At 41.6% G+C, this 26,855-nt stretch overlaps 1 protein-coding gene across 32 annotated transcripts in view; it reads right to left on the bottom strand.

Annotated features, from left to right (window-relative positions):
• LOC102929319 (sarcolemma associated protein) overlaps positions 1-26,855 on the bottom strand; it is a 165,186-nt gene that overhangs the window by 76,346 nt on the left and 61,985 nt on the right. For 17 of the 32 annotated variants that reach the window (XM_037905697.2, XM_043550386.1, XM_037905704.2 and 14 more), the window contains exons 3-4: positions 19,083-19,230; positions 4,844-4,916 (exon numbers count right to left, since the gene is read on the bottom strand). In XM_037905697.2, the coding sequence (XP_037761625.1) occupies positions 4,844-4,916; positions 19,083-19,230 (221 nt within the window). Of the gene's footprint in view, positions 1-4,843; positions 4,917-19,076; positions 19,231-26,855 lie in introns of all 32 variants that reach the window. The other 15 variants (XM_037905695.2, XM_037905691.2, XM_037905707.2 and 12 more) reach the window with 1 other exon arrangement.

The following is a 26,855-nucleotide window of genomic DNA, read 5'->3' on the forward strand; positions in this document are numbered from 1 at the left end:
TCAATCTGTTCTACCTCGTATTTAGTAGCAACACTCTGAGGGCAAATTTATACTTAAAATGCTGCATCAGCGCAGCTGCACTGCCCCTGCAGCACTTTAACAAAGACACAGGCTTCTCCTGTCAACATAGCTTCCACCTCTCTGGGAGGTGGAATACCCACTCTGACGGGAGAAGCTCTCACATCAGCATAGGTAATGTCTTCACTCAGCGCTACAGTGGCACATCTGTGTCACTGCAGCACTATATCCGTAGTATATACAAAACAAGCCCTTAGTTTCCCAGACCTGAAGAAGAGCTCTGTGTAAACTCAAAAGCTCCTCTCTCTCATCAACAGAAGCTGGTCCAATGAAAGATATTACCTCACCCATCTGGTCTCTCTAATTTTAACTAGTAATGACAGTTTAGATTCCCATATTCTGATACAGAAGTTGAGATTTAGAAACCAAATCACACTAAAATAGAAATAATTTCCTATACTAAGTAATGCTGACTTAATTGAATCACTTCAGAATAGCATGTTAAACCAAGTTTCAAAAAAGTACATTGTTTTCATACATTAGAAAACAATGATTTAATAGGATGAATTTCAATTTGATGTTTAATTCACAGTATAGTAGTAAATATCCAAGAAGTACCATATAAAAAGATTTAATACGAAAGTTTAAAAATCTATGTTTTATGAAATACAATAGTGATTTTGCACCATGATTAAATTCGGATCATGTATTTTTACTTGATACTAAAAAGTTCGCCAAAACAGAAATTTTAAAAGCATGTCTTTTGTGCATGAAAGTAATATTTTATTTCATCACCTAATCAAATTAAAAATAAAACATGGCATCTGAAAAACAATTATAGAAGCAATTACAAGTAGAGCTGGTTGGAAATTTTCCAACAAAACAATTTCTTCAGAAAACGCTAATTCACTGTAGTGAAATGTTTTGCTGAATTACAGATTTGACAAAAAAAATTTCTGAAACACAGGCACGTTTCCTATTGGAAACCACCACATATCTCCAATTTGCCACAAAATTTCAGTAAATTGCAATGAAAACAAAATGTGTGAATTCTGAAATCCATTAATTTTGTTTTAAAATGTTTTTCATTTATTTGTTATGGGTCTTCACATAGCTTCTATCAGTGCTGTATTCAGGGTATTTGATTTATATTACAAGAGGTGATATTTCCCATTTATGGGGAGCCAAGACCCATTATTCCTGTCACAACAACTTTATAGGACAGCAACAGGAAAACTGTCAGAAGACTGAAATCTAAGGCTGCAGCTGCCAGTTACCAACCACCACCCTCTCAAACTGCAGGTAATATTTTTTAATTAAAGGAAAAACAGTCTGGTTCAACCCCTCTGCCACTGCCAGGGCCATTCACCAAAGTTACTACAGCCCCAGAATGACACCTTAAAATCACCTTAGCTTGGCTAAGAAGCAGAGAGAGAAAAGCTGGTTGAGAATAATGATTTAGTTGGGGATTGGTCCAGCTTTGAGTCGGGGGTTGGACGAGATGACCTCCTGAGGTTCCTTCCAACCCTGATATTCTATGGTTCTATGATTCTATGAATAAGCAATTATGCAGTTCCACAATAGATGTCCATTTATTTGTGCTTCTCCATTTTTCAAACCACTTTGCAACTCCCACATTCATACTGCAAGAATCTGAGTCCACGTAGTTTGACCACTTCACATTACTCCTGGGGGAATTCTGCAGCACTGTAGTTGGCCTTTGGTTAGTTTTGCTATGATCTTGCTCAGAAATCGGAATTTTGACACTGGGCTGTAGTTATCTTGAAATGATGTATCCAAGGTTGGTTTCTACAATTCTGGTAAAACTACTGTATGTTTGAAGGAGGAAGGAAGGATTCCTTTGCTATTTTGGTCAGGAGTGGCACTAGCTGTTCATAGCTCTTTTTCAAAAGCCAGAAAAGCTATGAGTTGGATTCACAAGTCATGGGTCGAGACTTCTTTACACTTTTCAGAACCTCTTGATGTGTGAATGTGCTGAACTCTGGGAATGCAGATGGGCTGTTGGTTGGTGGGTACAGGCAGAGCATAACAAGCTGTTCGAGAAGTCTTCCTAAATGTACATGCTCTTTTCTGCAAAGTAAGATGATAATTCTTTGTGCTCATTTCTGGTGTAGGTTGTAGGCACTCTGGATTGATGAAACAGTTTACCACCCTGGATACCTCCCGTGGAAAATCAGGGTACATAAAACTGAGGTCATTGTGCGGGACCTGAGAGTCTTATTAATTCCACACCACAGGGATTCCTTTCTCTAGGGTTACAGGACTAAGAAGAAGATTTGACTGATCCCACAAAGAAGCTTCAGACTCAAGGAATTCTACTGACACTCAGACCAGCTGTGTGGGAAAGATTCTTTCCTATCCCAGGTTAACAGGACTAAGAAGAAGCAGTAAGATTTCACTACAGAGATTATATTAAAGAATAGAAGGAGAAATACAATAACTGGAAGTTGTCTTGTAGTGTCTACACTCTTTCTAGTCAGACCTCAAGTAACCTTATTTTGGATTTTAATTAAGTAATGCTATATGCATATTTCTCATTTATAAGTCCACACCCATTGGCCTAAGAAAGCCAATAACTCAAAATATCAACAACTGCTTAAACTTGTTCCTTTCATATCAAACAATTCTAACAGCAGGCCTGCTTAAAATAAGTGCATCCTTGCTCCTTGGAGAATTACTGAAAGAGTGATATGTATTAGAGGTACTAAAGAATAGATAACTGATTATTGTAAGTAATTGTACTAAGAAATCTGGGTGATTTATATTGTTCCTTGGTATAGCTGCTTGGCCCCTGTGATGTCCCATTCAGGATCGCAGAACTGTGGGCCTCTGTGTTAGCACTCTGTCTTAGTAAGAGTGAGAGCTTTGCTGCTGCTAAGCTGTGTGTCAGCTTCCTGACACACCAGTCTGTCTACCTTGCCAGCAAACTCTTCAAGACTCCACCAGTCTAAACTTGGCCTTGCAGGTAACTGTCAGTGAATCCCAGTTCCCAAGCTCCCCAGAGCCTGCAGTGTCCATTCCCTCTCCAAGAAATTATGTTGGCTGTCTCCAAATTGAGAGCATGCATCAGCGTGTTAGGGTAGGTGAAGATTCACATTTCACTTTAATACACAATACTGTGATATTCTTGTTTTATTACAAAACTAAGTTTATTAACAGAGATTTGAGTGATATTGAGGAAGAGAAAAAGAGACAGGTATACTTACAAACAAAACAAAAAATAGGGACATGCATTCTAGTGACAAAAATGTAATCTTAGCAAGTTAAAATTGCTCAGGCAAAGATTGTCTTTCTTACTGGCATATGCAGCCCTCCAGGCCAGGGGACCCAATGTTCATGGAATCAAAGGGTGTTGGTTCCCTTTGTTCCTGGAGTCACGGATAACTAAAATGCCTTTTTTCTCCCCTTATATTACCCAAAGTTCACTGTCTTTGTCTCAAGAGCCAGGAAGGATTCCTGGGGTACAGACTCTGTCCCTGCCATCTGTGCATTAAGCTGCTGCTTGTTCACTTTGTTTATTGTATATGTAAATGTACTTTCATTGTCCTCTTCCAGTAAGCCAGTAAGACAGGTAAACCAACATGCCTTTGTCTTGGGCAGCCTGGGTTTATGCACTCCCAAACATATTTTAAAAATATATTTCCAACACACACACACAATTTTGTACACAATCTGTACATACATAATGCCATGATTTTCAGGACCAGTGAGACATCAGTTCACATATGCTAATTTACATAACACCTTTTAGATACATATTATGACAACACAGTGCTGGGGCAATCAGTGTGTCAGGCCTGATGCGAGTTACAGTACGGTAGGCTCTCTGCCAGTTGGCACTGAGGGGCCCCAAAAGTCACAGCCACACTTTTGATTTTTGTTAATCACTTACAAACCTGCATGTGTATTTTATGTTCAGTACGTGCCTAGCACATTTGTTTTATCTAAACTTGATTGATGACCTTTTGATTGTTTATTCACCAAGAAGCACAAGAGTACACAACTGTTGGTTAGGTAAGAATTACCTTGTGTACTCATCTGAGAAATACCGTCCAAGGTAAAAGACTTTGAAAGAAATTAGTGTTAAAATTTGTAAACTAATGCTCCCTGCACTCAGAAGTTATCCTAATTAAATTCCATCCTAATATTGACTATAATACTTACCAAATTGGCAAATCTAGTTTGCTAGATTTCAGTTTTTAAATCTAAATGGCACCTCAACAAATTCATAAAAATGACTCCCATTCACACTCACAGATGCATAAAAATATAGGTCTTCATGTAAAGACACAAAAACACAGTTTATGAATCCAGTTTTTCATTCTATTTATTTTTCTGAATACCACTATAAAATTAAAACCATTCAAGTTCATATAATTTAACTGTGCATTAACAAAGTTTCCAGTTATGATACAAGTTCATACCTCTATGCTTTTATCTACCCGAGCAAAGCATACACAATAACAGTTTATAACCAATTTTAACATATATATTTGTAATTTGAGCATAAACCACCACATATAAAAGGTCCTCACCAAGAGAATGTTCTCTTCTCCCACTTTTGTCACCCCACTAATTTCACACTTGTGTGAGTGCTGCCTTTTAATTATATTACCAGTGCATATTAGATTATAAATGCTTTGGGGCAGGGATCTTATAAGTTACGTACGACACATACCTATACAGACCTATATAAATCTACATGTGTTACATGTTATTTATTACAATAGGAATATACTTAACAAGAAACCTCATAAAATATTCTAATTTCCGTAGATATTAATAAATACTTGATTATACTTACTCTGACCGTAATCGGGCTTCCATACCATCTGGTAGAAATAGTTTTATTGCGGAGACTATACATCCATGGGTAACTGAGAAAAAATAAGAATACTGTGAGTCTTAGTAATCACTTAATAAGACATTATTTATTTAATGGAAGTGCAAACATGGTTTAAGGAAATATGCAGCTATGTTACAATCAAGGAACTCTGAAGTGGATGAGCAACAGAATGAAGGGAAAGTCTTTAAGCATTAACCCCTAACGTCTGGGTCTGCCTGCTCATACCTCCCCATGAGAAAGCAAAAAGCTGCCAGTCAGAAACTTTAAGACTTGATGCCCTGTGCTGATTCCTGACCTATAGTGTAGTTTCAATTCTGGATCTTTCACACCCAATAGTACCTACACAATTTTTTTTCCAGATAACTAGCTCTCTGTAGACAAGAAAGTTAAATGCAGATTTCAAAACACAACACTGACAACATGAGAGACTAGGCAAAAAATGGGAGTATGTCTTAACTGAATTTAGGTGACAGGAACGTAAATTCTGGAAATAAGGAGAATGTCGAACACCATCCTCTGTTTACTGGGTAGCTTTATATGAGTGCATCTGGAGATTAGAAGTTAACAGGTAAAATAAATATTTCTACGTTGCCAGACATGAATTTATAGCACCTGGGATCTGCTTAACAATCCCTGTTTCCAAGGGGACAAAGGAGGGTAGCACAGAGGAGCTATTTGTTTATTATCTTCCTAAGGATGCACTTCCTGAAGGTTGCATCCAAGGACAGAGAAAGAATTTCTGCGCTGGAATTCTTGTAGAACTATGTAGCAAGGATCATGAAACCACCCTTCAAAGCCCTCTCACATTTCAGAGAAAGAGGAAGACACAGAGAGGAGTAGGGTCTAATTACCCTTGAACTAAAGATACCACTTAGACTAAGATAAGGAAATCCAATTTATATTTCATTTATACCACATCAGGAACAAATCACTCTCTCAGATATTCTTCAGAACTTGGTTTTATCAAAAAAGATCTTTCCATGGCTCTGCAGATATCCATAAAACATCTGCATTTTTCTGTATGATTCTTCAGATTTGGGAAGTGAAATCTCCTGGGTAATAGGGATGGGAAGGTATGGACTGTTCGAGACATTTTCTTATAATAAACTAATTATGAATAAGCACAGGATAGGTCAACTAAGCACAAAATCACTCACCTAAAAAACACAAATTATAAATATCAACACTTATTAACTTTGAAGGCTTAAAGGGGGGAGGGATAGCTCAGTGGTTTGATCATTGGCCTGCTAAACCCACGGTTGAGAGTTCAATCCTTGAGGGGGCCATTTAGGGATTTGGGGCAAAAACTGGGATTGGTCCTGCTTTGAGCAGGGGGTTGGACTAGATGACCTCCTGAGGTCCCTTCCAATCCTGATATTCTATGATAATTTCAGAGATATGGTGAACCTGGATTTGAACAGAGGGGAACAAATGTTTCAGAACAACATTAAGACAGCTATCCAATGGAAGCTGGAACTAAGGGAGAGGTAACCCAACAAGAGAGTTAATTCTTCCTTGGTCTATCAAGTTCCAAGATACGAATGTTTAGAGAAGTATTTTCTTGTCTTTAGCATCTGTCCTCATTAAGAGCCACCTGAAAAATGTTTACATTTATTTGTCAGAGAAGACTGGGCAAGAGTTCAGTTATCTTCATGAGATATGTCATGTCACCAGAAGACATTTGTCCAGGTCTGCAATTCCTTGGCTTTGGACTCACCGAAAGAGCAGGGAATAGTCTTGGGAATTTAAACCCCACTCTTTCTAAAGCACTAATCACAAAAAGAATGCATAGATATATTCAACTATAGGGGAGGAGTAGTCAAATGCCTTTCTCAGCACAGAAATAAATCTGTCAAGTACATATTTAGGAAGTATTGCTTTCAAGGGGAAACACTGACCACATTTGAAACTAGAGACTGCAGAGACCTTACCTTCAGGTAATGTTCCCAGATAGCCCTTTGGGAGTTTACACAGATTCTAAAGGCAGGTCTACACTTAAAATGCTGTGCTGCTGTGACACTTCAGTGAAGATGCTACTGTACCAACAAGTGAGCTTCTCCCATGGGTGTAGTTAATCCACCTCCATGAGAGGCCGTAACTATGCCAATGGGAGGCCATGCTGGCTACACTGGGGGTTAGATTGGTACAACTATGGTGCTCAGGGGTGTGGATTTTTCACACCTCTAAGCGGCAGTTATACTGATGTGAGTTTATAATGTAGACCTGACTTGAGAAATTAGGAGGTGGCCAAGAATTTGGAATGTGGATTTTACCAAATAAACTAAGGAATCATTCTACTGCAGGATGTATAAGAAGATAAATTTTTTTTCCAAAGAAAGACCACCATTTGAATGAAAATCTTTTTGAGGAGGGTCCTCTAATCCGACAATGACTGCAGAAAGTTGTAGGACCCTGAATCGGAAGCAAGTGCTTTCAAGTCACCCATCTTAGACTTTCTGTTTCTTTCTTTCAATTCAGAATGACTGGAAGAGAAGTCTGGAAAGCTCAAGTAACGGCAAAGTCAATCCCAGGGCTTGGCATTAGTGGTATCTAATGGATACTAGATGGACAGGAAGGAAATAATTTGCTTTAGAGATAAGTCCAGAAAAGTAGATTTCTGTTCCCTCTATATCCTGTTGTGTTTAGAGGTCTGAGAGACCAGGGATGGGCTAGGGGAAGAGGGCATGCTTAATAAGAGGAGTACATTACTGCTTTAGAAGTATGATGGAGATGCAATCTCTGGCTCGCAAAATCAAGTTGCAAAAGGAGAACTCAAGGAAGACAAAGACATTGCAGAGTACCTAAATGAATTCTTTGCATCAGTCTTCACTGCAGAGATTGTTGGAGAGGTCTCCAAACCCAAGCCATTCTTTTTAGGTGACAAATCTAAACTGTCCCAGATTGAGGTGTCAGTAGAGGAGATTTTGGAACAAATTGATAAATTAAACAGAATAAGTCACCAGGACCACATGGTATTCACTCAAGAGTTCTGAAAGAATTCAAATATCAAATTGCATAACTACTAATTGTGATATGTAACCTCTTCCTTACATAAGCCTCTGTTTCAGATGACTGGCGGATAACTACTGTAACATCGACTTTTAAAAAAAGAAGACTCCAGACACAATCCTGGTAACTACAGGCTGGGAAGCCTAACATCAGTACCAGGCAAATTAACTGAAACTATACTAAAGACCAGAATTATCAGACAGATAAACATGATATGTTGGGGGAAAAATCACCTCTACTCTTGTAATGGGAAACCATGCCTAACAAACCTATTAGAATCATTGAGGGCGTCAATAAGCATGTGGACTAGGGAAATCCAGTCAATATAGAGTATTTGGACTTTCAGAAAACCTTCGACAAGGTCCCTCACCAGAGCCCATCAAGGAAGCTAAGAAGTCGTGGGATAAGAGGGAAAGTCCTCTCATGGATCAGTAACTGGTTAAAAGATAGGAAACAAAGAGTAGGAATAAATGGTCCGTTTTCACAATGGAGAGATAAACAGTAGGGCCCCCCCAAGAATCTATATGTGCTGTTCAGCATATTCAGCTGGAAAAGGGTGTGCACAGTGAAGTGGCAAAACTTACAGAGGATATGAAAACCCAAGATAGTTAAGTTCCAAGCTGAATGCAAAGAGTTACAAAGGGATCTCACTAAACTGTGTGACTGGGCAACAAAATGGCAGATGAGCGCAAAGTAATGTACATTGGAAAATATAAACCAGAGTGGATAAAAATCAATGATTTAAAAAAAAAATTGGATTTTTTTATTTAAGTCAGATTTTTTTGATAAAACGCTTTTTGAGGAAAATACCTATCTAAAGATAGTTTTAATTAAGATGCATTATAGCTCAAAGATATCTCGTCATGGAATAGGGATTATAAAGTATAATTCTATAGTATGAGACAATATTTTCCATGTAATGTTCACAAAAAGTTTTGTAAATGAGTTCCAGTAGTTCATGGATTAGGGACCCCATTTTGTGGGGTTCCATGGGCTTCTGTATAGATTATTTAGGTTAATCTTTCTATCTACCCAATGGGACTCAGTGCTCAGTCTAGAAGATACTATCAGAGAAGCTTAGTTTTGCAGTTCTCAAACTGTGGATTTGTGTCTCCAGAGATAACATGCTTGTTAACAGCAAAAATGTTTTTAAATAAATAAAAATAAATAAATAATATCATATATAGAGAGGTGAGAAATAACAGACCTCAACCCTATTTTCCCTCTGCAAATCTGTGTACACGGTCAATCCCCTACCTCTCTCTAAAAGTGCAAAGTTTCAAAAAGTTCAGTGAACAGAAGACTGTTGGGGGCGGAATAGATCTGGACAAGAAGAAGAAGAAGAAGAAGAAGGTCAGGAGATAAATGTGAGAAAGGAGGGACAGGTAGTGGAAACAAAAGTGAAACTGTCTGAGCAGCATATTCCAGAAGTCTTGAGGTCTTTTTGAGTGTAGCCTTCATTGATTTGAGATCTATCATACCATTCTCTCACTAGAAGGGAAAACCTATAATGGAAGCGGTCTGTAAGAGAGACCCAGTTTGGGAATATTTTAATGAAGTTCCTCTACCTGTAGGTAAGACAGGCATGCGTGCAAAATGCAAACAGTGCAACAAAGAAATGCAAGGCCTGGTTGCCAGAATGAAACAACATCATGAGAAGTGTTCCTTCTCAGGAGGAAGCTGCGTTGAAGATGATGAAAGGAACATTTCTGAACATGCAGGACCTTCAGGTTGGTAAAAAAAATTATTTCATACTTCTTTCTTAAGGACTGCCTGTCTTCCTTCTGGACTATTCCTGAATTCTCATGTTTGAGCAAAAAATATAGTTGTTACTCTATGGATTCAGAGACTGTTGAAGTGATAATCTCACTTTTAAACAGCAGTAGCTTCTTCAGCCAGTGTAGAAAAAATATTTTCTTACTTTGGACTAATTCATTCCAAATTGAGAAATTGTTTGGGACCTCAAAAAGCAGGAAAGCTCGTTTTTCTTTTCCAGATTATGAACAAACAGGAAAATGAAGGTGAAGATGACTGAGTTAGCTGCAGAAGCCAATAGTTTAAGTTTTTCATGTTAACCTCGGCTGACAATTGAAATTAAAAAAAAAAAAAATTAAACTATTTTAGTTAAAAACAATTTTAACAAAAACAAACCTGATTTTAAACAACTTGAACGTTTAACTAAATTAAAAAATTCATATGCTTGTTTTGTTAAAAAATTATATGTTTGCTACTGAAGAAGAAAATCCAGAATACATAATGTTGTTGTTTTAGTTTAATAAAACAATTTAAATTTCTGTCTGGTGATGTTCTCCTCCTAATACAGCATGGCAAGAAAATGCTCCAAATATTAATGATTAACCTGTTGAATTGGAGATAGTTCACCTCCCAATGACTTCATAAATATCTGCTTCAATTACCTTTGGTAAATGAAATAACCAATCATTCATTTTCTGATATAGCTGTAAAATTAATCTGAAACGTTTTCAAAATAAATCACTTAATAAATTTATATTGTGTACCTTCTAAAAATGAAACCTACCTCTATCTCCAAGTTGCGAAGAATATGAATTAAGGTTATAACAACCAACAAGAATACACTTTTATGTAGAAATCCATTATTAAATCGAGACTTCCTGACTAGTGATCTAAATCACGATTTAAATCCATTTGATTTAAATCAAATCCACCCTGACAAACCCAATTATACGGTCTAAATTAGCTGTTACAACTCAAGAAAGAACTTCAAGTCATCGTGGATAGTTCTCTGAAAACACCCACTCAATGTGCAGTGGCAGTCAAAAAAAGCTAATGTTTGGAATCATTAGGAAAGAAATAGATATAAGACAGAAAATATCATAATGGCACTATGTAAATCCATGGAACACCTATACCTTGAATACCGCATGTTATGGTCACCCCATCTCAAAAGAGATATATTAGAAGTGAAAGAGGTACAGAGAAGGGCAACAAAAATGATTAATGGTATGGAACAACCTTCATACAAAAAAAGGTTAAAAAGACTGGGACTGTTCATCTTAGAAAAGAGAAGACAAAGGGGCGATAAAATAGAGGTCTATAAAACCATGAATGGTATGGAGAAAGTGAATAAGAAAGGGTTATTTAGCCCTTTACATAACACAAGAACTATGGGTCACCCAACGAAATTAACTGGCAGCAGGTTTAAAGCAAACTTAAGGAAATACTTCTTCACACAAAGCACAGTCAACCTATGGAACTCGTTGCATGGGGATGTTGTGAAGGCCAAAAGAATTGGATAAGTTCATGGAGGATAGGTCTATCAATTGCTATTAGCCAAGATGGTCAGAGACGTAACCCCATGCTTTGGATGTCCCCAAACCTCTGACTGATAGAAGCCAGGACTGGAAGACAGGGAATGGATTATTCAAAATTACCCTGGTCTGTTCATTCCCTCTGAAACATCCAGCACTGGCCGCTGTCAGAAGACAGGATACTGGGCTAGACAACCATTTGTCTGAGCCAGTATGGCCATTCTTATGTTCTAAACAGTAGCAGTGGGATGGTGGCAGCAGCAGAGGGTGTCAAGCCTTGAACCATCTGATTAGCCAGCTACTCTCACAGACTACCAAATGAGAAGTATACAGAAGAAGGTAGAGTCTAGTCTATAAACAAATGGTGGCACAGCATTCAAAGCACAGGAGAAATACAAAAACAGGTACCCAAATACATGAAACAGCAACTTTGCCAAGTTTCAATAAAACAAGCTCACCAATCAAAGGTTTAGGTCATTATTCTGACAATCACTGAAAGTGGAAGTAAAGGGTAACTAGTGCTGCTTAACTTGTTTTGTAACTTATTTGCTAGTTCCTCAGGTGCAGAATAATGATTTTGAAATGTCTCTGTATAAAATGAAGATGTAATTGCACAATTCATGTTCAAAAAAGAAAAACAGATAGCCACATAACATTCCATTCAGTTACTCAGTGAATGAATGAATGATCAAACTTAAAGGTGAAGCATAATAAATTTTTGTGTTTTGTAGCTCAGGGCCATAGCTAGAGCGGGGCGAGTGGGGCAGCCATGCAGGGCACAGAGCCAGCAGAGGTGCAAAAATGGGGCGGTGCACAGGATCGGGCCCTGAAGTATCACCCCACCCACCAATCGAGCCCAGCAGCACCTCCCCTAATTCCCTCCCCCCCCCCGCCCCCGGGCGCAGGGATCAGGCCCAGTGGCACTGTCTGGAACCCAGGGTGCTCATTGCTGCCCTTCCCTCTTTCCCCCCTCTGTGATCGCAGGCCCAGCAACCCTGACTGGAGCATGCTCTCCCCATGTTACAGACAGGCACAGTCCTGAGTGCGCTGCTTGGCTCATACTGGACATGCTCACATGAACCAAGGATGGGAAAGCTTGAGATAGCAAATTGCAACAGGTGTCCCCTCTATCAGAATCTTCAGTGATCGCATAATGTTCTGTGAAAGTATGGACAGAGGCCCCAATCATTGCTCTATAGATTGGGGAGATAGGGGTATCCCTATGGAATATAATTGAGGTAGGAACTGATCTCATGGAGTGCGTATGGATGGAAGCAAGATGCGCCCTTGCTAAGTGATTAATGCAACTAGAGACCCATTTGGATAGTCTTTGAGGAAATATCACAGAGCTTTTGGATCTTTCTGTGGATGAAAGGAAGAGTTTAGGGGATTTCCTGCAGTCTTTAGTCCTGTCCAAGTAGAATACTAATGTCCTTCTAATATCTAGCATATGCACAATTGTCTCTCAGTTGTCACAATGTGATTTTGGGAAAAAACAGGGAGATGGATCTGTTGATTCATATGGAAAGTGCAGAAAAAGTAGGGAGACACTTGGGATATGGCCTTAGAGGAGGAGACAAAGGGGCGATATTTTTTTTTTATTTTTTTATTATTTATTATTTTTTATTTATTTATTTATTTTTAAGACAAAGACCATGAATGATGGGGGCCGCTATTTCTCCTTTGTGCCTAGCTGAGGTGATGGCAATTACAAATGCTGTCATCATGGACGGGAGTAAGAGAGTACAAGTTGCCCTGGACTTGGAGGGAGGTTTAGTCCAAGCCCTGAGAACTAGATTAAAGTCCCAGGCTGAAGTGGGTGGTCAAAGGCGGTAGAGAAGGAAGAGGGGGCGTTTGCCCGTGCAGTGCTAAATAGCCTCGAGGCAGACCATGAGGGAGGGAGAGCACATGCGCAGGCTCAAAGGGACACTGCTACCAAAAACCTCCGATTAGAGGTGCAGGGGCACACAGACACCTAAAGTGGAGCACCCATAGGGACACTACTCTAAGAAGAATATAAATAATCGCTATAACAGAAAGCAAGCCATCACTAAAAGCAACATGCAGAGAAATGTTGATGGTGAGGAACAGAGAAAACATGCACTAAGTAGGGAAAAAGTGAATAGGCCTAGGTGCTCACCAATACATAACATAACCTAGGAAAAAAAAAAAGTTTGGACGAACTCATCTCTGGCCTATGTCAGGGATTCTAGCTCAACACTAGGAATTTGAGGAATGAATGCTTATACTACAACCCAATAGGGGCAATATTACCTTTTTACATGTGCAATTATTTGGATGAACCAGACCAAAGTGGAATTCTTCTCTATTGGGAAAACTGGTTACTCAAACAAAATAGCCTTTACAATAAAAATGGGTTATAATGATGATATCTATATATATCCAAGGGTTTTCAAAAGCACAACTACTACTCTTTGCCTGTACAATCACTACATTATCAGCATGCAAATGTTTTTCAGAAGGCGAAGATGACTAGTGTCTGTATAAGATGCTATATAAATATCAGAATGGAATTTAGTTTTAAAGGAGTGTCGCTATTTGTATATGGCATTTTTGTCTGCATTTTTCCTATTATTATGAATAATATTATAGTAAACTACAAGAAATGAACAAAAGAAAGTATTGTTTCCATTTGTTTACTATGTGCATTTTAATAGCCCTTTGTGTTTTCTGTATAGTCAGTTCATTATGCTGCTGTTCAGCTGTAGCTCCTCTCATGTGCACTGGCATGACGATGTCACTCTCATTCATGCTTTGAAGGTACCTCATGTGTACATTCTTCCCCTGGAACTACATGAGGATGTTCATTAGTAACAACAATGCAATGGGTGGGGTTTCTATGTTCAGAGTCTCCTTATTGTGGACTTCTGCATAAAGCTAGGGATGAACAGGAGACGGGAAGGCAGCAGGGGAACCCTACCCTTCCTCACTCTCCAAGTCAATGAATGGGGGCAGGGACCACATTTTGTGATATCATTGGCTGACCCAGTCTCCTCCTTACTGGAAAGTAGCATGAATATCAGCAAAAAAAATTACTGCATTTTAAAAGATAAAAAATTTCAGAGCACATTATATAAAGGGTATAATATAAAAATGTTTAATACATCAATTTCAAAAATTCAAGTGACAGTGTTCCTTTAAAAACGTTAGCATAAACACTTAACTTGTCAATTTACAACTGCGTCTATGTATGTATTTTTCACTTGACTTAAAAATATTTCTTAAGGCCTAAGACAGGGTTAAGTTTTCAGCCCCAATTTTAAATGGGAAGTTAATCAAATTAATGACAGACATCTGTTCTGAATGCCAATTTCTCCCCTCATATACTGGTCATTGTAAATGAATAAAAGAATGTATGCGTTAATAAGCTTTTAAATAACTTTCCTTCAAACAACCCATCTTTCAAACAGCTTAGGTTTACCAAAATGAAATTTGTGAAGTGACTGGATTGCAATATAGTCTAAGACAGGGGTCAGCAACCTTTCAGAAGTGCTGTGTCGAGTCTTCATTTATTCACTTTAAGGTTTTGCGCGCCAGTAATACATGTTAACGTTTTTTAGAACGTCTCACTCTATGGGTCTATATAATATAGAACTAAACTATTGTATGTAAAGTAAACAAGTCTTTCAAAATGTTTAAGAAGATTCATTTAAAATTAAATTAAAATGCTGATCTTACGCTGCCGGCCCGCTCAGCCCGCTGCCAGCCTGGGGTTCCATTCACCGAGGCCAGCAGAAGGCTGAGTGGGACCTGCAGCCGGGACCCCGGCTGGCAAGGGGTTGGCGGCCAGAACCGCAGACTGGCAGCGAGCTGAGCGGGGTCGGCGGCTGGGACCCCAGACCAGCAGTGGGCTGAGCGGCTCAGCCCACTGCCACTCAGCCCACTGCCGGTCTAGGGTTCCGTCCGCCAGCTCCTGCCAGCCAGAGTCCCAGCTGCCAGCCCCACTCAGCCCGCTGCCAGTCTGGGATCCCAGCCCTGCCCACATAGAGTGGGTAACTACCTTCTCCCTGGCTCTAGCCCATTCTCTTCCTCTCTCTCTGCACTGAGCACAAGGCTGGGGGTGAAGGAGTAGGCTGGGGGTTGGGGTTTAGGGTCTGGTCAGGAGCGAGAATGAGGGAGGGAGCTCAGGGTTGGGGCAGGAGATTTGGGTGTGGAGTGCTTACCTGGACCACTCCCATTTGGTGCAAGGGTGCAGGTGGGAATTGGGGTGTCTGTGCAGGAGCTCCCGTTTGGTGCTCAGGGTGGGGGTGGGAGGTGCAAGAGTCAGGACATGGGGGGCTGGGTATGCGTGGGGGGGTGCTGGAGTCAGGGCTGGGGTCGTGAGGGGATGCAGGGGTCAGGGCAGAGGGCTGGGAGTGTGTGAGGGTGGTGCAGGGGGTCAGGGCTGGGGGCATGGGCTAGGGTCATGGGGGTGCTCCCAGCCCCCTGCCCAGAGAAGCTCACAGCAGGGGGCTGGAGGGGATATGCCCTGATTCCACCCCGCCTTCCCCACCTCTTCTCCGCCTCCTCCCCAGAGCAGCGAGCGTGCTGCGGCTTGGTTTCTCCCCCTCCCTCGCAAGGGCCATCAGCTGATCGGCAGCAGGGAGGGAGAGGAGGAGGGGCAGGAACCCAGCACGGCGGGGGAGCAGGGAGCTTGCTTGCCCTGCAGCAGCAGCCGGCAGGACCAAGCTTCTTCACCCTGCCCCCGTGGGGGGGCGGAGAAGAGAGGGCCGGGGCGGGCAGGATTTTTAATGGCATGCTCCTGCCTGCCGGGGTCCCAGCCACTGGCCCCGCTCAGCCCGCGGCCGGCCTGGGTTCGACAGCGGGCTGAGCGGGGCCGGCGGCTGGGACCCGGCAGGCAGCAGCGTGCCATTAAAAAAAAATCGGCTCGAGCGCTGTCTTTTGCAAGCATGCCATAAGTTGCCGACCCCTGGTCTAAGATACTGTGGTATTTTGAAGGAAGAACTTAAAACCATGAAAATACTTACTCTTGCCATACTTGGAACACATCTCCTTAGTGCATTCTCCAGAAGATTTTACAGAATTTGTCTTAATTGTAGATATTGACACAAGTCTCTGAGACTCACCTTTCTTTTCACAACATGAAAGTTCAAAGTGTTCTCTTCAACTAGCTCACACGGCCTTTTGATTGGACCCAGATACTCCAAACTCTAGCACCCGCTCTTTTAGTGTAAGCAGCAATTTTTGGCAAAAATAGAACATTCCCAAGTTTATTTGCAGTCGAGTGTACTCTATGGCAGTGGTCTCCAAAGTGGGGTGTGCGCACCCCAGGGAGTGCGCAAGACTAGCCATGGGGGTGCGCAGCAGGAGGAGCGCCGCCGGCACAGTGGCAGCAGGACTCCTGGACCTTTGATTCTTCGGCAGCAGCTCGGCTCTCCCTGCTCCGTCTTCGGCGGCACACCGGTAGCAGCATTTTTTTTTTCTGCTTCCCCAGAGCTGGCCCTGGGGGTGCGCGATTCAAAAAGTTTGGAGACCCCTGCTCCATGGCACAGTGCATTCTACATATTCCTGGAATGCACTATATATGGCATTCATTGATTGTAGATCTAATGGCATTTTAAAATAATTCCCAGGCAAGTCTGTAATGCATAAATGTTGCTTCATTTTTTACCCACAACACTGATTCCTCATCAAAATCAAGTTTGCAGAGGACTGAAGGACACTTGATGAAATTTTAAGTTGGGTAAGTTATTAGATAAAATTATTCAATTCAGCAAAATGGTGCTTAAACGTCATTCTACTTTTTTTCTTTTAATACAAAAAAACTTAAAAATGTTTAGTTCAGAAAGAAACTCAAGAGATATATATAGTAGGAACGTTTGGAATGGAAGTAAAAAGCAGAGTTCATTTGGATGACCTTTACTCCCAGCCTATTCTGAAGGTAATTTACAGCCCTATAAGACCCTTCTGATGCCTTGATGAATTACTCCCCAATTACTTAACGTATTCCTTAATTCCCTATTAAAGTTTAGTCTTCATATTTTAGTGCCCAATATAAACTGCAAGGCTAGAGACACACACTTACAAACATATAGGAGAAAAGAACAAAAAACACTAAACAGCAGCATGAATTCATAATATCATCCTATTCACCTTATGACCTTTAAAATTTCTGCTATTCAGGGATACTACTGAGTAAGATACTATCTCATCTGCAGTTAATCCAGTAGTTTCCCTCAACTATCAATTTATCTTAATACTCTCTTCTTCCTAATATAAGGTTTTTGAATATCATCTTTATAAAGAAAGTGAAGAATTCTGGTACAACAGTAGAGACTAACTTTATGCTTCCATTGAGGCACTTACATTCTCTTGCCAAACTTTGTGTTGCTGAATAAATAATTCATGCAGGATTCTTTCCAAGAATTCTGATGTGTGAATCACCTAACAGGCACTCATTTTCTTAAGAAATTTCTGAGGCTATGTATTATAAGCCTATTATAAGCTCATGCATAGAACAGGGGTGGGCAAACTATGGCCTGGGGCCACATCCGGCCCTTCATATGTTTTAATCTGGCCCTTGAGCTCCCTCCAGGAAGCAAGGTCTGGGGCTTGCCCTGTTCTGGCGCTCCAGCTGGGGCCTTGCCCCACTCCATGCGTGCTGTGGCTCCACACGGCTTCCGGAAGCAGTGGCATGTCCCGCCTCCAGCTCCTATGCATAGTGGCAGCCAGAAGGCTTGGCGTGCTGCCCCCACAGCTCCCATTGGAACCACAGCCAATGGGAACTGCAGGGGCAGCGCCTGCTGAGGGGGAAGCGCGCCAAGCCACCTGGCTGCGCCTTCGTGTAGGAGCTGGAGGGGGGACATGTCGCTGCTTCTGGGAGCTGCTTGAGGTAAGTGCCACCTGGAGCTTGCACCCCGACCCCCTCCTGCGTCCCAACCCCCTGCCCCAGCCCCGATCCCCCTCCGAACCCCTTGGTCCCAGCCCGGAGCACCCTTCTGCACCCCCGACCCCTCATCTCCAGCCCTACCCCAGAGCCCGTACCCCCAGCCAGAGCCTTCATCCCCTGTACCCCAACACCCTGCCCCAGTCCAGAGCCCCCTCCCGCACCCTGAATCTCCTCATTTCTGGCCCCACCCTAGAGCCCGTACCCCAAGCCGGAGCCCTCACCCCCTCCCACACCACAACCCCCAATTTCGTGAGCATTCATGGCCCACCATACAATTTCCATACCCAGATGTGGCCCTCGGGCCAAAAAGTTTGCCCACCCCTGGCATAGAATAAGCCTAACAAAGAACAAGAAATGACAATCACTATTAGAAAAATTAGCCAAACTGTACATAAATGCAGAAGAAAGACCAGCTGTCCCTAGCCCCTAACAATTAACCCAGAGATGCAGCTTTTATCTTATTACAGGACTTTCTCGAGTATGCATGCTTATAGGAGAGTGCGAGTTCGAGTTGGAGGATGAAGCATTTCTTTTTAATTTAACAGTCCCTCAGTTAGCAGCAGCATATCTCTAGCTTTCCATTGTCTTTTTATCCCTTTCCCTCTCAATTTCAGAGTGCTCCCAGCAGCAATAGCAGCAGGGGGAGGAAAAAAAAAAAAAAAGTCAGCCAGCAAGAGCCTCATCAGTTTCAAACTATTGCTGACCATGCTATCAAGAAATACTTTATGCAAATGACCATCTGCACCAGCACCATCCTCATCCTATTGTTTGACAATACTGTGGGATTCTCCTATCTCGAGGGTAAAAACATTGGTAAAAACCACACAGGAACCCCTGGATTTCCCTACAATACCACAGCCTATTTAAAACTTTTAAATTTGTTTGTTTTTCCCACTGAAGTTTTCTGGGTAATACAATGTTCCCAATAAGTATACTTGACAACTGAAGTTAAAAATAGAAACTTAAAAAAGGTGATCCGTACCCTTACCTTTCCGCGTGTTCTCTGTCACATCTACACCAAACTGGATGATGTCACCAGACAGAATCTCACATGGTGGGCTTTCCTCAGATCCTCTACTCAATCTCTGACTGTTTATGAAGGTACCATTACTACTCTTAGTGTCTTGAAGATAGAACTGTAAAGAAAGAAATTACACTGCAATAAGTTTTCTGCAAGAAGAAAGTTTGATTAAATGGAAGCTACAGACAAATTCCATTCTACTGTAGAATGTCAAGTTAATACACAAGCTAGGAATAAGAAATACTTCTGTTTGCAAACTTCGCATTTTACATTATGTTTATACTTGAATTTTAGTGTGCTTTAACACACACTAATGTGTGTTAACGAACCCTACTGTAAATTCAAGCATAGCTGCGACACAAACAATTGTTGCTAGTTGTGTTTAAACAAGTAAGTATGACTAGCAACAAGCATTTTTGCAGTATCTATTCTAAAATTCACTATCATGTCAGTTAACACATCTAACCCTTAAAGTGGTTAAGACATCTAACCCTTAAGAAATCAGTGTTTCTATGATACAAATAAGCCAGGTTGTACAACAGGGCACTGATGGTAAAAAGAAAAGCTTGGGAAAAAATGAAGACTCAGGAAACAGATATGGGGCCAAGAAGGTGAGAGAAGCAAGCCCAAATGCAGAATGGAAATATTGCTGCAGAGGACCAGCTCTCAACTCCTCCCAAATATTTAAAAAAATACTGACCTAGAGATAGGCCATATTGAGGCACCTAAGGGTGGGATTTTCAAAAGCACATAAATGACTTAGGAGTACATTTACAAGTAACTTCAAATGTTGAGTACAGCCTAGCCAAAACATTTTTTGATTTTTTTTCTCATGCTAAGCATGTTAATAAGGCCCCTTTACTTGTCGATTGTCTATTTCGGCATAAATATAAAGTCTAAGTATGAAACCTCTGAAGAGAATAAAATTCTATGTAAAATCTAAAATCTATTAACAATTAGAAAACTAAAGAAACAAGTACAAAACAAACTAACAATTTAAGATTATAAAATGGGAAGAAAACTTACTCCATAAAAATCTTATTTATATTGAAATGAAATTCTTTACATTTTTAATCTTACAGAGCTGTACATGAGAATGATGACAAAGTGTTATCAGATATACAATTTAACTAAAAAACCCTCCAATATTTACATTTATATTAACCTTAGGTGTTACAAGGTGGTGTTTTCAAGTGGAAATGCAATTTTTAAATTGGTGTCCCCCCAAAATCAAACCCCAAGAAGGTATTACTATACCAAAAGTTTCTAGTGCAGACCTGGCTTTGAATTGCAGTATTTAGTAATTAGTCTCCATGAAGAAACATTATTAGAATGCTGTGGTTTCAGGAGCAATTTCTGGTTATGTAATTTTCATATCCCTCAAATTATTTCACTACATTTATTGAACAAGTATAAAATTTGACCAGTTTGCATGACACATGAGCATACTTTTCAGCTATTAATCTCAAACACGGGACTATTTTCTATAATTATGCTTTTGCAGTTTTAGGTTTTATTTTGGTCTGCTGGTATGAAAGGCATCTTCACAGATTACTATTGCTCCACAAGCCTCATGAAGGCTGAACCAGCAGACTAGGGCTTGCACAGTGCAAGCTTCTTCTGTTCTTTGCCTGTCTTCCCCTGGGCGCAGAGTTGCTCGTAAGTGCTAGAGTCAGGTCTTTGATTAAGGCGCAGGCTCAGTCCTACCAGTGCCTGCCCTCTATCCAGAGCCATCCCTTGGGTAGGGTGGATCAGGGCGACCGCTCTCGGCCCCGCACTTTAGGGGGCCCCATGAGCTGGTGTGATTGGCCGGCACGATCGGTCCCAGAAAAGACAAATCCATCACTTCCGCCCTGGAACCCGCCCCGCTCCATCCTCCGCGGGCTGGTGCGACTGGCCGGCGGATTAGTCTCTTCCGGGCCTGACCCGTCACTTCCGCCCCGGGGGCCCGCACCCACCTCGGGATGGCCCTGCCTCTATCTCATCCTCCCTTTCCTCTTGTATAAGCGTGGAGCCTTTCTGGAGTAGATCTGCAGGGTTTTGACAGATAGGCAGTCTGCTCTGGGGCTCCTCAGCCCTCTCACGCTTCTGGAAGGCTGATTCCCTTGAGACGTTATCCCTTGCATGGCTACCTACTTATTGATATTCACTAAAGGGAGTATCCAACACAGTGTACATCTTTTGAGTCTAAGCTGTCCCAGTAGTTTACAAAGAACTTCTAGCATTGTAGGATGTGAAATGGAGCTGGACAGCAGAATTCCCCTGGTACCAGAATGGGGTTTGGCACTTCCTGGAGTCATCGTGTTTGAAGACTGAGAAGGCATATTTTGTTGCAAGTAGGACCAAGTACCTTAGGCTAGGGCTACATTGGCACTTTACAGCACTGCAACTTTCTCACTCAGGGGTGTGAAAAAACACCCTCCTGAGTGCAGCAAGTTACAGCGCTGAAAAGCACCAGTGTAAACAGTGCCCCAGCTAATTAGCTAAACTAATCCCCTCAAGGAGGTGGAGTACCAGGAGCACTGGGAGAGCTCTCTCCCAGCACTGGCGTGTGACCACACTCGCACTTGAAAGCACTGACGCGGGAGCGCTCCCACAGCAGCGCTTTGGAGCTTCGAGTCTAGCCGTGCCCTTTAAGCTAATGGTAACTCATACAGGTTGCAAGGAAAGCAGCACACTGAAGCATGTGACAAATCAATTTTGCTCTTAAGCCTCCAAGGCCACTGTCTTTATTCTAACAAGAGCCTGCTCAGGACCGTGTCCTCGAACAGATGGAGACAAACTACCGAAAACAAAGATAGCTAGTCCCTTATGTGAGGGAGGGAATGACATCAAAAATCTTAGTTTTCCACATCCATCTCCAGGAATTATTACCCAACCCCCAGGACTGGTATAAACACTGAACACAACTATCATTTTCTAGTTGCAGGAATTATACTATCATCAGTTTGTATGATTTTTTTGTTGTTCGATCTCTCTCATGGTTACTTAACTCTTTTAGGTTGTATAATTGAAGAATTACCTTAAACAACCAGTGGAAACTTTTTCTGGATTTAAGTCACTGTATAAACTGGTACTTTTCTAGAAGTCTAGCAAGTAATTAAGAGAAGCCTTAATACTGTACAGATCTAATACTGAAAATGAATCAGAGGCTTATGTTATTACCTCTAAAAAAGCAGAGTGAAAGAACTGTACGTTTGAAAAACTAACATTTTTCTTTTCAAGAACTAAGTTGAAAACACTTTTTTTGGTAACCAATAATGCAGCTGTTAACTGGTTTGCTTAGCATAAGCTTGGTATGCATGATGAACCCAGGAGACTTCAATCAAGGAGACTTCTGAGGAAAAGGAGCCTTTAATACTCCTAGTGGAATTCTGTACCAAAAAATTAAAAAATTTGCACACAATATTTTAAACTTCTGCAAAATTCTGGATACTTTATTTGTCAAAATAACTCAATATAACCATGCCAGTTTCAATTATTTTGGTAATTTATTTAAAAATACCTGTCAGCAAATGTCTATAACAATACAAACACACACAAAAGAGATTCAGGAAATGTTTTTTGTTTGTTTTTTTTTAACCACACAAATAGATTCCTTACTAAGCACATTAACACAGGACTCTCAGTAATTCCTTTAAACTACAGTACAGAAACCTATTTCCCTCACCCCTCAGAAGTGGTGCAGAGGATTGCGGGAGTCGTGACTAATGGAGAAGCTGAGGGAGAGGGAAGGAGCATGGAAGTGAACCTGGAGGGTTGTTGGGTTTGGGTGGGAAAAGTATGGAACAAATTTTTTGGGGGTGGGGAATGGGGAATGTTAGGACGTTGAGGAGTCTCCCCCATGCAGACCCTGGCTGACCCCTATTTGCCCCCATCCCTGTGTCCCTGCAGCCCCCCCTCTCATTTAGCCCCTGGCTCAATGCTGTCACCCCACTAGCTCCTGAGCCCATGCCCCAGTTTGCCCCCCCACTAGCTTTTCTGAACCCCAATCTGTGACACCCTCCCCCCGCATCCCTGCCTGTCCTGCTCTGTCCATCCTGTGCCTCTTCACCTGGCCCCACTGTGAGGAATGCAGCCTCTTTGCGTCTGGCTGCCCTCTCTTCTTGTGCCACAGCAGCCCCTGGTGGGCAAAAGATGTAAGTGCAGTGCTTCACTAGCAGAATCCATATTATGCAGAGCAAAATCTGTGTATGTATGGGGGGGGACGACACCACATGAATTCTGCATACGTGCAGTGGTGCAGAATTCCACCAGGAATACCTTAACCGTACTCCTGCCAACTTGGAATGTTACAAAAAGATTGCTTGTTATCTCCACAGCTTTTGAGTTTCTTCAACTCTGTGGAAGTGCTAACTAGAAAAGAGAATAGGACACTGAAACTTTGTAATGAACGAATTAAAGGAAGTAGAATTCCCAACTCTCAGTCTGGAATTAATTTCTCAAGTGATTAAACTAATGTCCAGTCAAGAAACTTCTGCCATCAGAACACACTGTAAGTTAGCAAAAATCCAAAGTGAAGAGAACATTCATGAGATATAAGAAAGCATTTTGCTCATCTGGTGATCTGAACTTTGCTGTCAGTTGACATTCTGTTAGAATCTCTCTACCTGGCTCCTGAAAGGCAATTGTTCATTTCCCTTCTCTTGTTGTAGGACAGTTTTCCTCAGCTTATGATTTTAGACATCTGCTATACAATAAAGCTATTCTCTTTGGAGGATTAATCTAAATAGTATTAGGTTTTCCACAATTGTGTAAATCTGACACACAGAATCAACACTTGATGCAGAACGCCAAAGTAAAGTGGGTTTGGGTAGGGAAAGAGTGCACAAAAATCAACTCCACAATTTCCAGGCAGAGTAAAGAACAGCTCAGTGGCTCCTTTTATAGCTAACGGATTAAAAAGGGACTGCAATCTCACACACCCTTTGTTATCACTGGCCCTAGGAGCCACAACTCTGCCTCCCTCTCATGCTGATCTATCAAGAGTTGGCACAGAACCCAACTCTACTGAAGTGTGTGCAGAATTCATTATCCATCTCTCCAAACTTAGAAAATGACATGGTTACTCCAAAGGTCTAATATGTTTCTTATTTAGAGACTGCATTAAAACTTAGATTAGCAAGTCAAATAAGACTGCTTGCTATTGCACATGGAAAACTTAAACCAGGGATCAGCAACCTATGGCACGTGTGCCAAAGGCGGCACACAAGCTGATTTTTAGGGGCACTTAGCTGCCAGCCAGGATGGATGGAACTGCTGCCGGCCTGCTGCCAGCCTGGATGGACGGAATCCCGGGCCGGCAACAGGCTGAGCGGGGCCAGTGGCTGGGAACCTGGCTGGCAGGGGCTGGCCGACGGAACCCCAGACTGGCAGCGGGCTGAGCAGCTCAGCACACTGCCGGTCTGGGGTTCTGTCTGCTGGTCCCTGCCAGCTGGGGTCCCGGCCGCCGGCACTGCTCAGCCCACAGCCAGTCTGGGGTTCCGTCGGGGGTGCCCTGTAAGTTTATTACTGGCATGCAAAACCTTAAATTAATGAAGACTTGGCAAGCCACTTCTCAAAGATTGCCGAACCCTGACTTAAACCATCCTATGCAAATCAGCCCTATCCTCTTAAAATCAAGAGCCCAACTGCTGCTGCTACAAAACACAAAAAAGTAATGCTTAAGCCTGAAACATTTGAGAAGAGTATCTGAGTGATCAAACTATTAACCTCTTAGTATACAGCCAATATTTTTGTGTAATGGCTGTTTACTGTTTTTATATTTCTCCATAATGAGTGGAAAATGGGACTGAAAATACTCAAACCCTACAGATCGCCACCTAACAGACTAAACATGAGCCAGCAGGACTGCTTATTAGTATAAGTGTCACAAATGTAATTTGAAAAACTCAGAAATGCCTCATTAGCCAAAAGAATAAACTCAAACTGTAGTTTCTCTTCCGGAAACCACTGAGACCCACTGATTGCATCAAGCTGGGTAATGTAAACTTTACCCAAACAGGCAAAATCAACAGAATCGGAAAATGGCAACCAAACAGTGGAAGAATGATTCCTGAACAGCATTAAGGCAGCACATAAGATCGCTGTCAATCCAGTTAGAAAATTAAAGAGACACTGAGAAAAATATGGCCTGAGGCAGTCCTTCTCTCCCCAGCAGCATGCTAAACAATGTTGTCCCTCTTACTGAATGAATATTTTTCCTCTATATCAGTGGTCCCCAAACTGTGGAACATGCCCCCCTAGGGGGCATGGAGGAACATTTGGGGGGCACGCTGCGGGGACTGGGCCAGCCCCACAGGGGACAGGAAGGGAGCGCCATAAAGCTGCAGCTCCGCTCCAGCCCCTGCTCTGCCCCCACCCTAGCTCTGCCTCTATACCCCAGGCCAGCTCTGCCTCTAGCCCCAGCTCCTTCCCCTGTCCAGTTCAGCCCCCAGCTCCACCTTCAGCCCAAGATCCTCTGCTGAGACAACTAGGCACCACTCTTGTCTGGAAAAACTAAAGTGCTGCATATAAACAGAAGTTCAGAAAGTAAAATTCATCTCCAAAAAATTCAGGTATCCATTGCATCATTCAGGTACGGCCATTAAATTGCAAATACCGATCAGATATTACAGGGAACAGTTCCGTGTGATACTTTGCCCTCCCCTCCAAAAAGATAAAACATTTTACCACATAATATGAGAACACTTTACAAAAACAGACTTCCTTTAACATCCATGTCACTAATTTTGATGTAGAAGGCATATTTTTGAAGACAGCCAGATCTAGAGGAGGAGTTCTAATTTACAAGTACTTTACTTTATATATAGCTGACTGACTTGCTGCAATAAGACATTTGTCACCATAGTTACTAATTACTACTTTTTAAACATCTCTCTTCCTTAATTTTGTCATTGTGGCTCACATAAGAATTTGGGGAAATTAACCTTTTGCTACAAATGCTAGGCAGAGTCAATACAAGTATTAATTTCAAACTCAATTCCTTTTCTTTATAGCGTATTCTTAAAGTTTGTCGCTTCACATTCTAACTTCTCCCTTTCTAAACAAACTACAAAGAAAACAAAACAGCTTATGGAAGTTGATTAACAGCCTCAGAAGAGGTGGTGTAATTCCACCCAGGAAGAGGATAACAGAGAAAAGTTCTCAGCAAAAGCTCCAAATTAGATGTAGTACTAATTATATAAAACTCTCTTAGATAAGAGCGATTTAAACTGACCTTAGACTTAAAGCTAAAGAATGTTTAAATATTAGAAAGTTGCTTTAATAATAAAAAATTATACAATTATAAAGGCAACGTCCATGGCAACACAGAGAGCAAAACACATTTGACACCATCAGCTCAGGATTAAACAAAGACTGTAAATGGCTAGCCAACTACAAAAGCAGTTTCTCCTCCTTTGGTGTTCTCACCTCAGCTGCTAGAAGAGGGCCTCATTCTCCCCGATTGAACTAACCTCCTTATCCCTAGCCTGATTCTTGCTTGCATATTTATACCTGCCTCTGGAAATTTCGACTACATGCATCCGACGAAGTGGGTATTGACCCACAAAAGCTTATGCTCCAATACGTCTGTTAGTCTCTAAGGTGCCCCAGGACTCTTTGCCGCTTTTACAGATCCAGACTAACATGGTTACCCCTCTGATACTTGACACATTTGTATATTACAATAGATCCTCAAGTCCCCAACTGGGACAGAGGGCCCACTGAGCTAAGCATTGTATATATTAGGGTGACCAG

This window comes from Chelonia mydas, chromosome 7 (assembly GCF_015237465.2).
Source record: "Chelonia mydas isolate rCheMyd1 chromosome 7, rCheMyd1.pri.v2, whole genome shotgun sequence".
In the NCBI taxonomy this organism is placed as follows: domain Eukaryota; kingdom Metazoa; phylum Chordata; order Testudines; family Cheloniidae; genus Chelonia; species Chelonia mydas.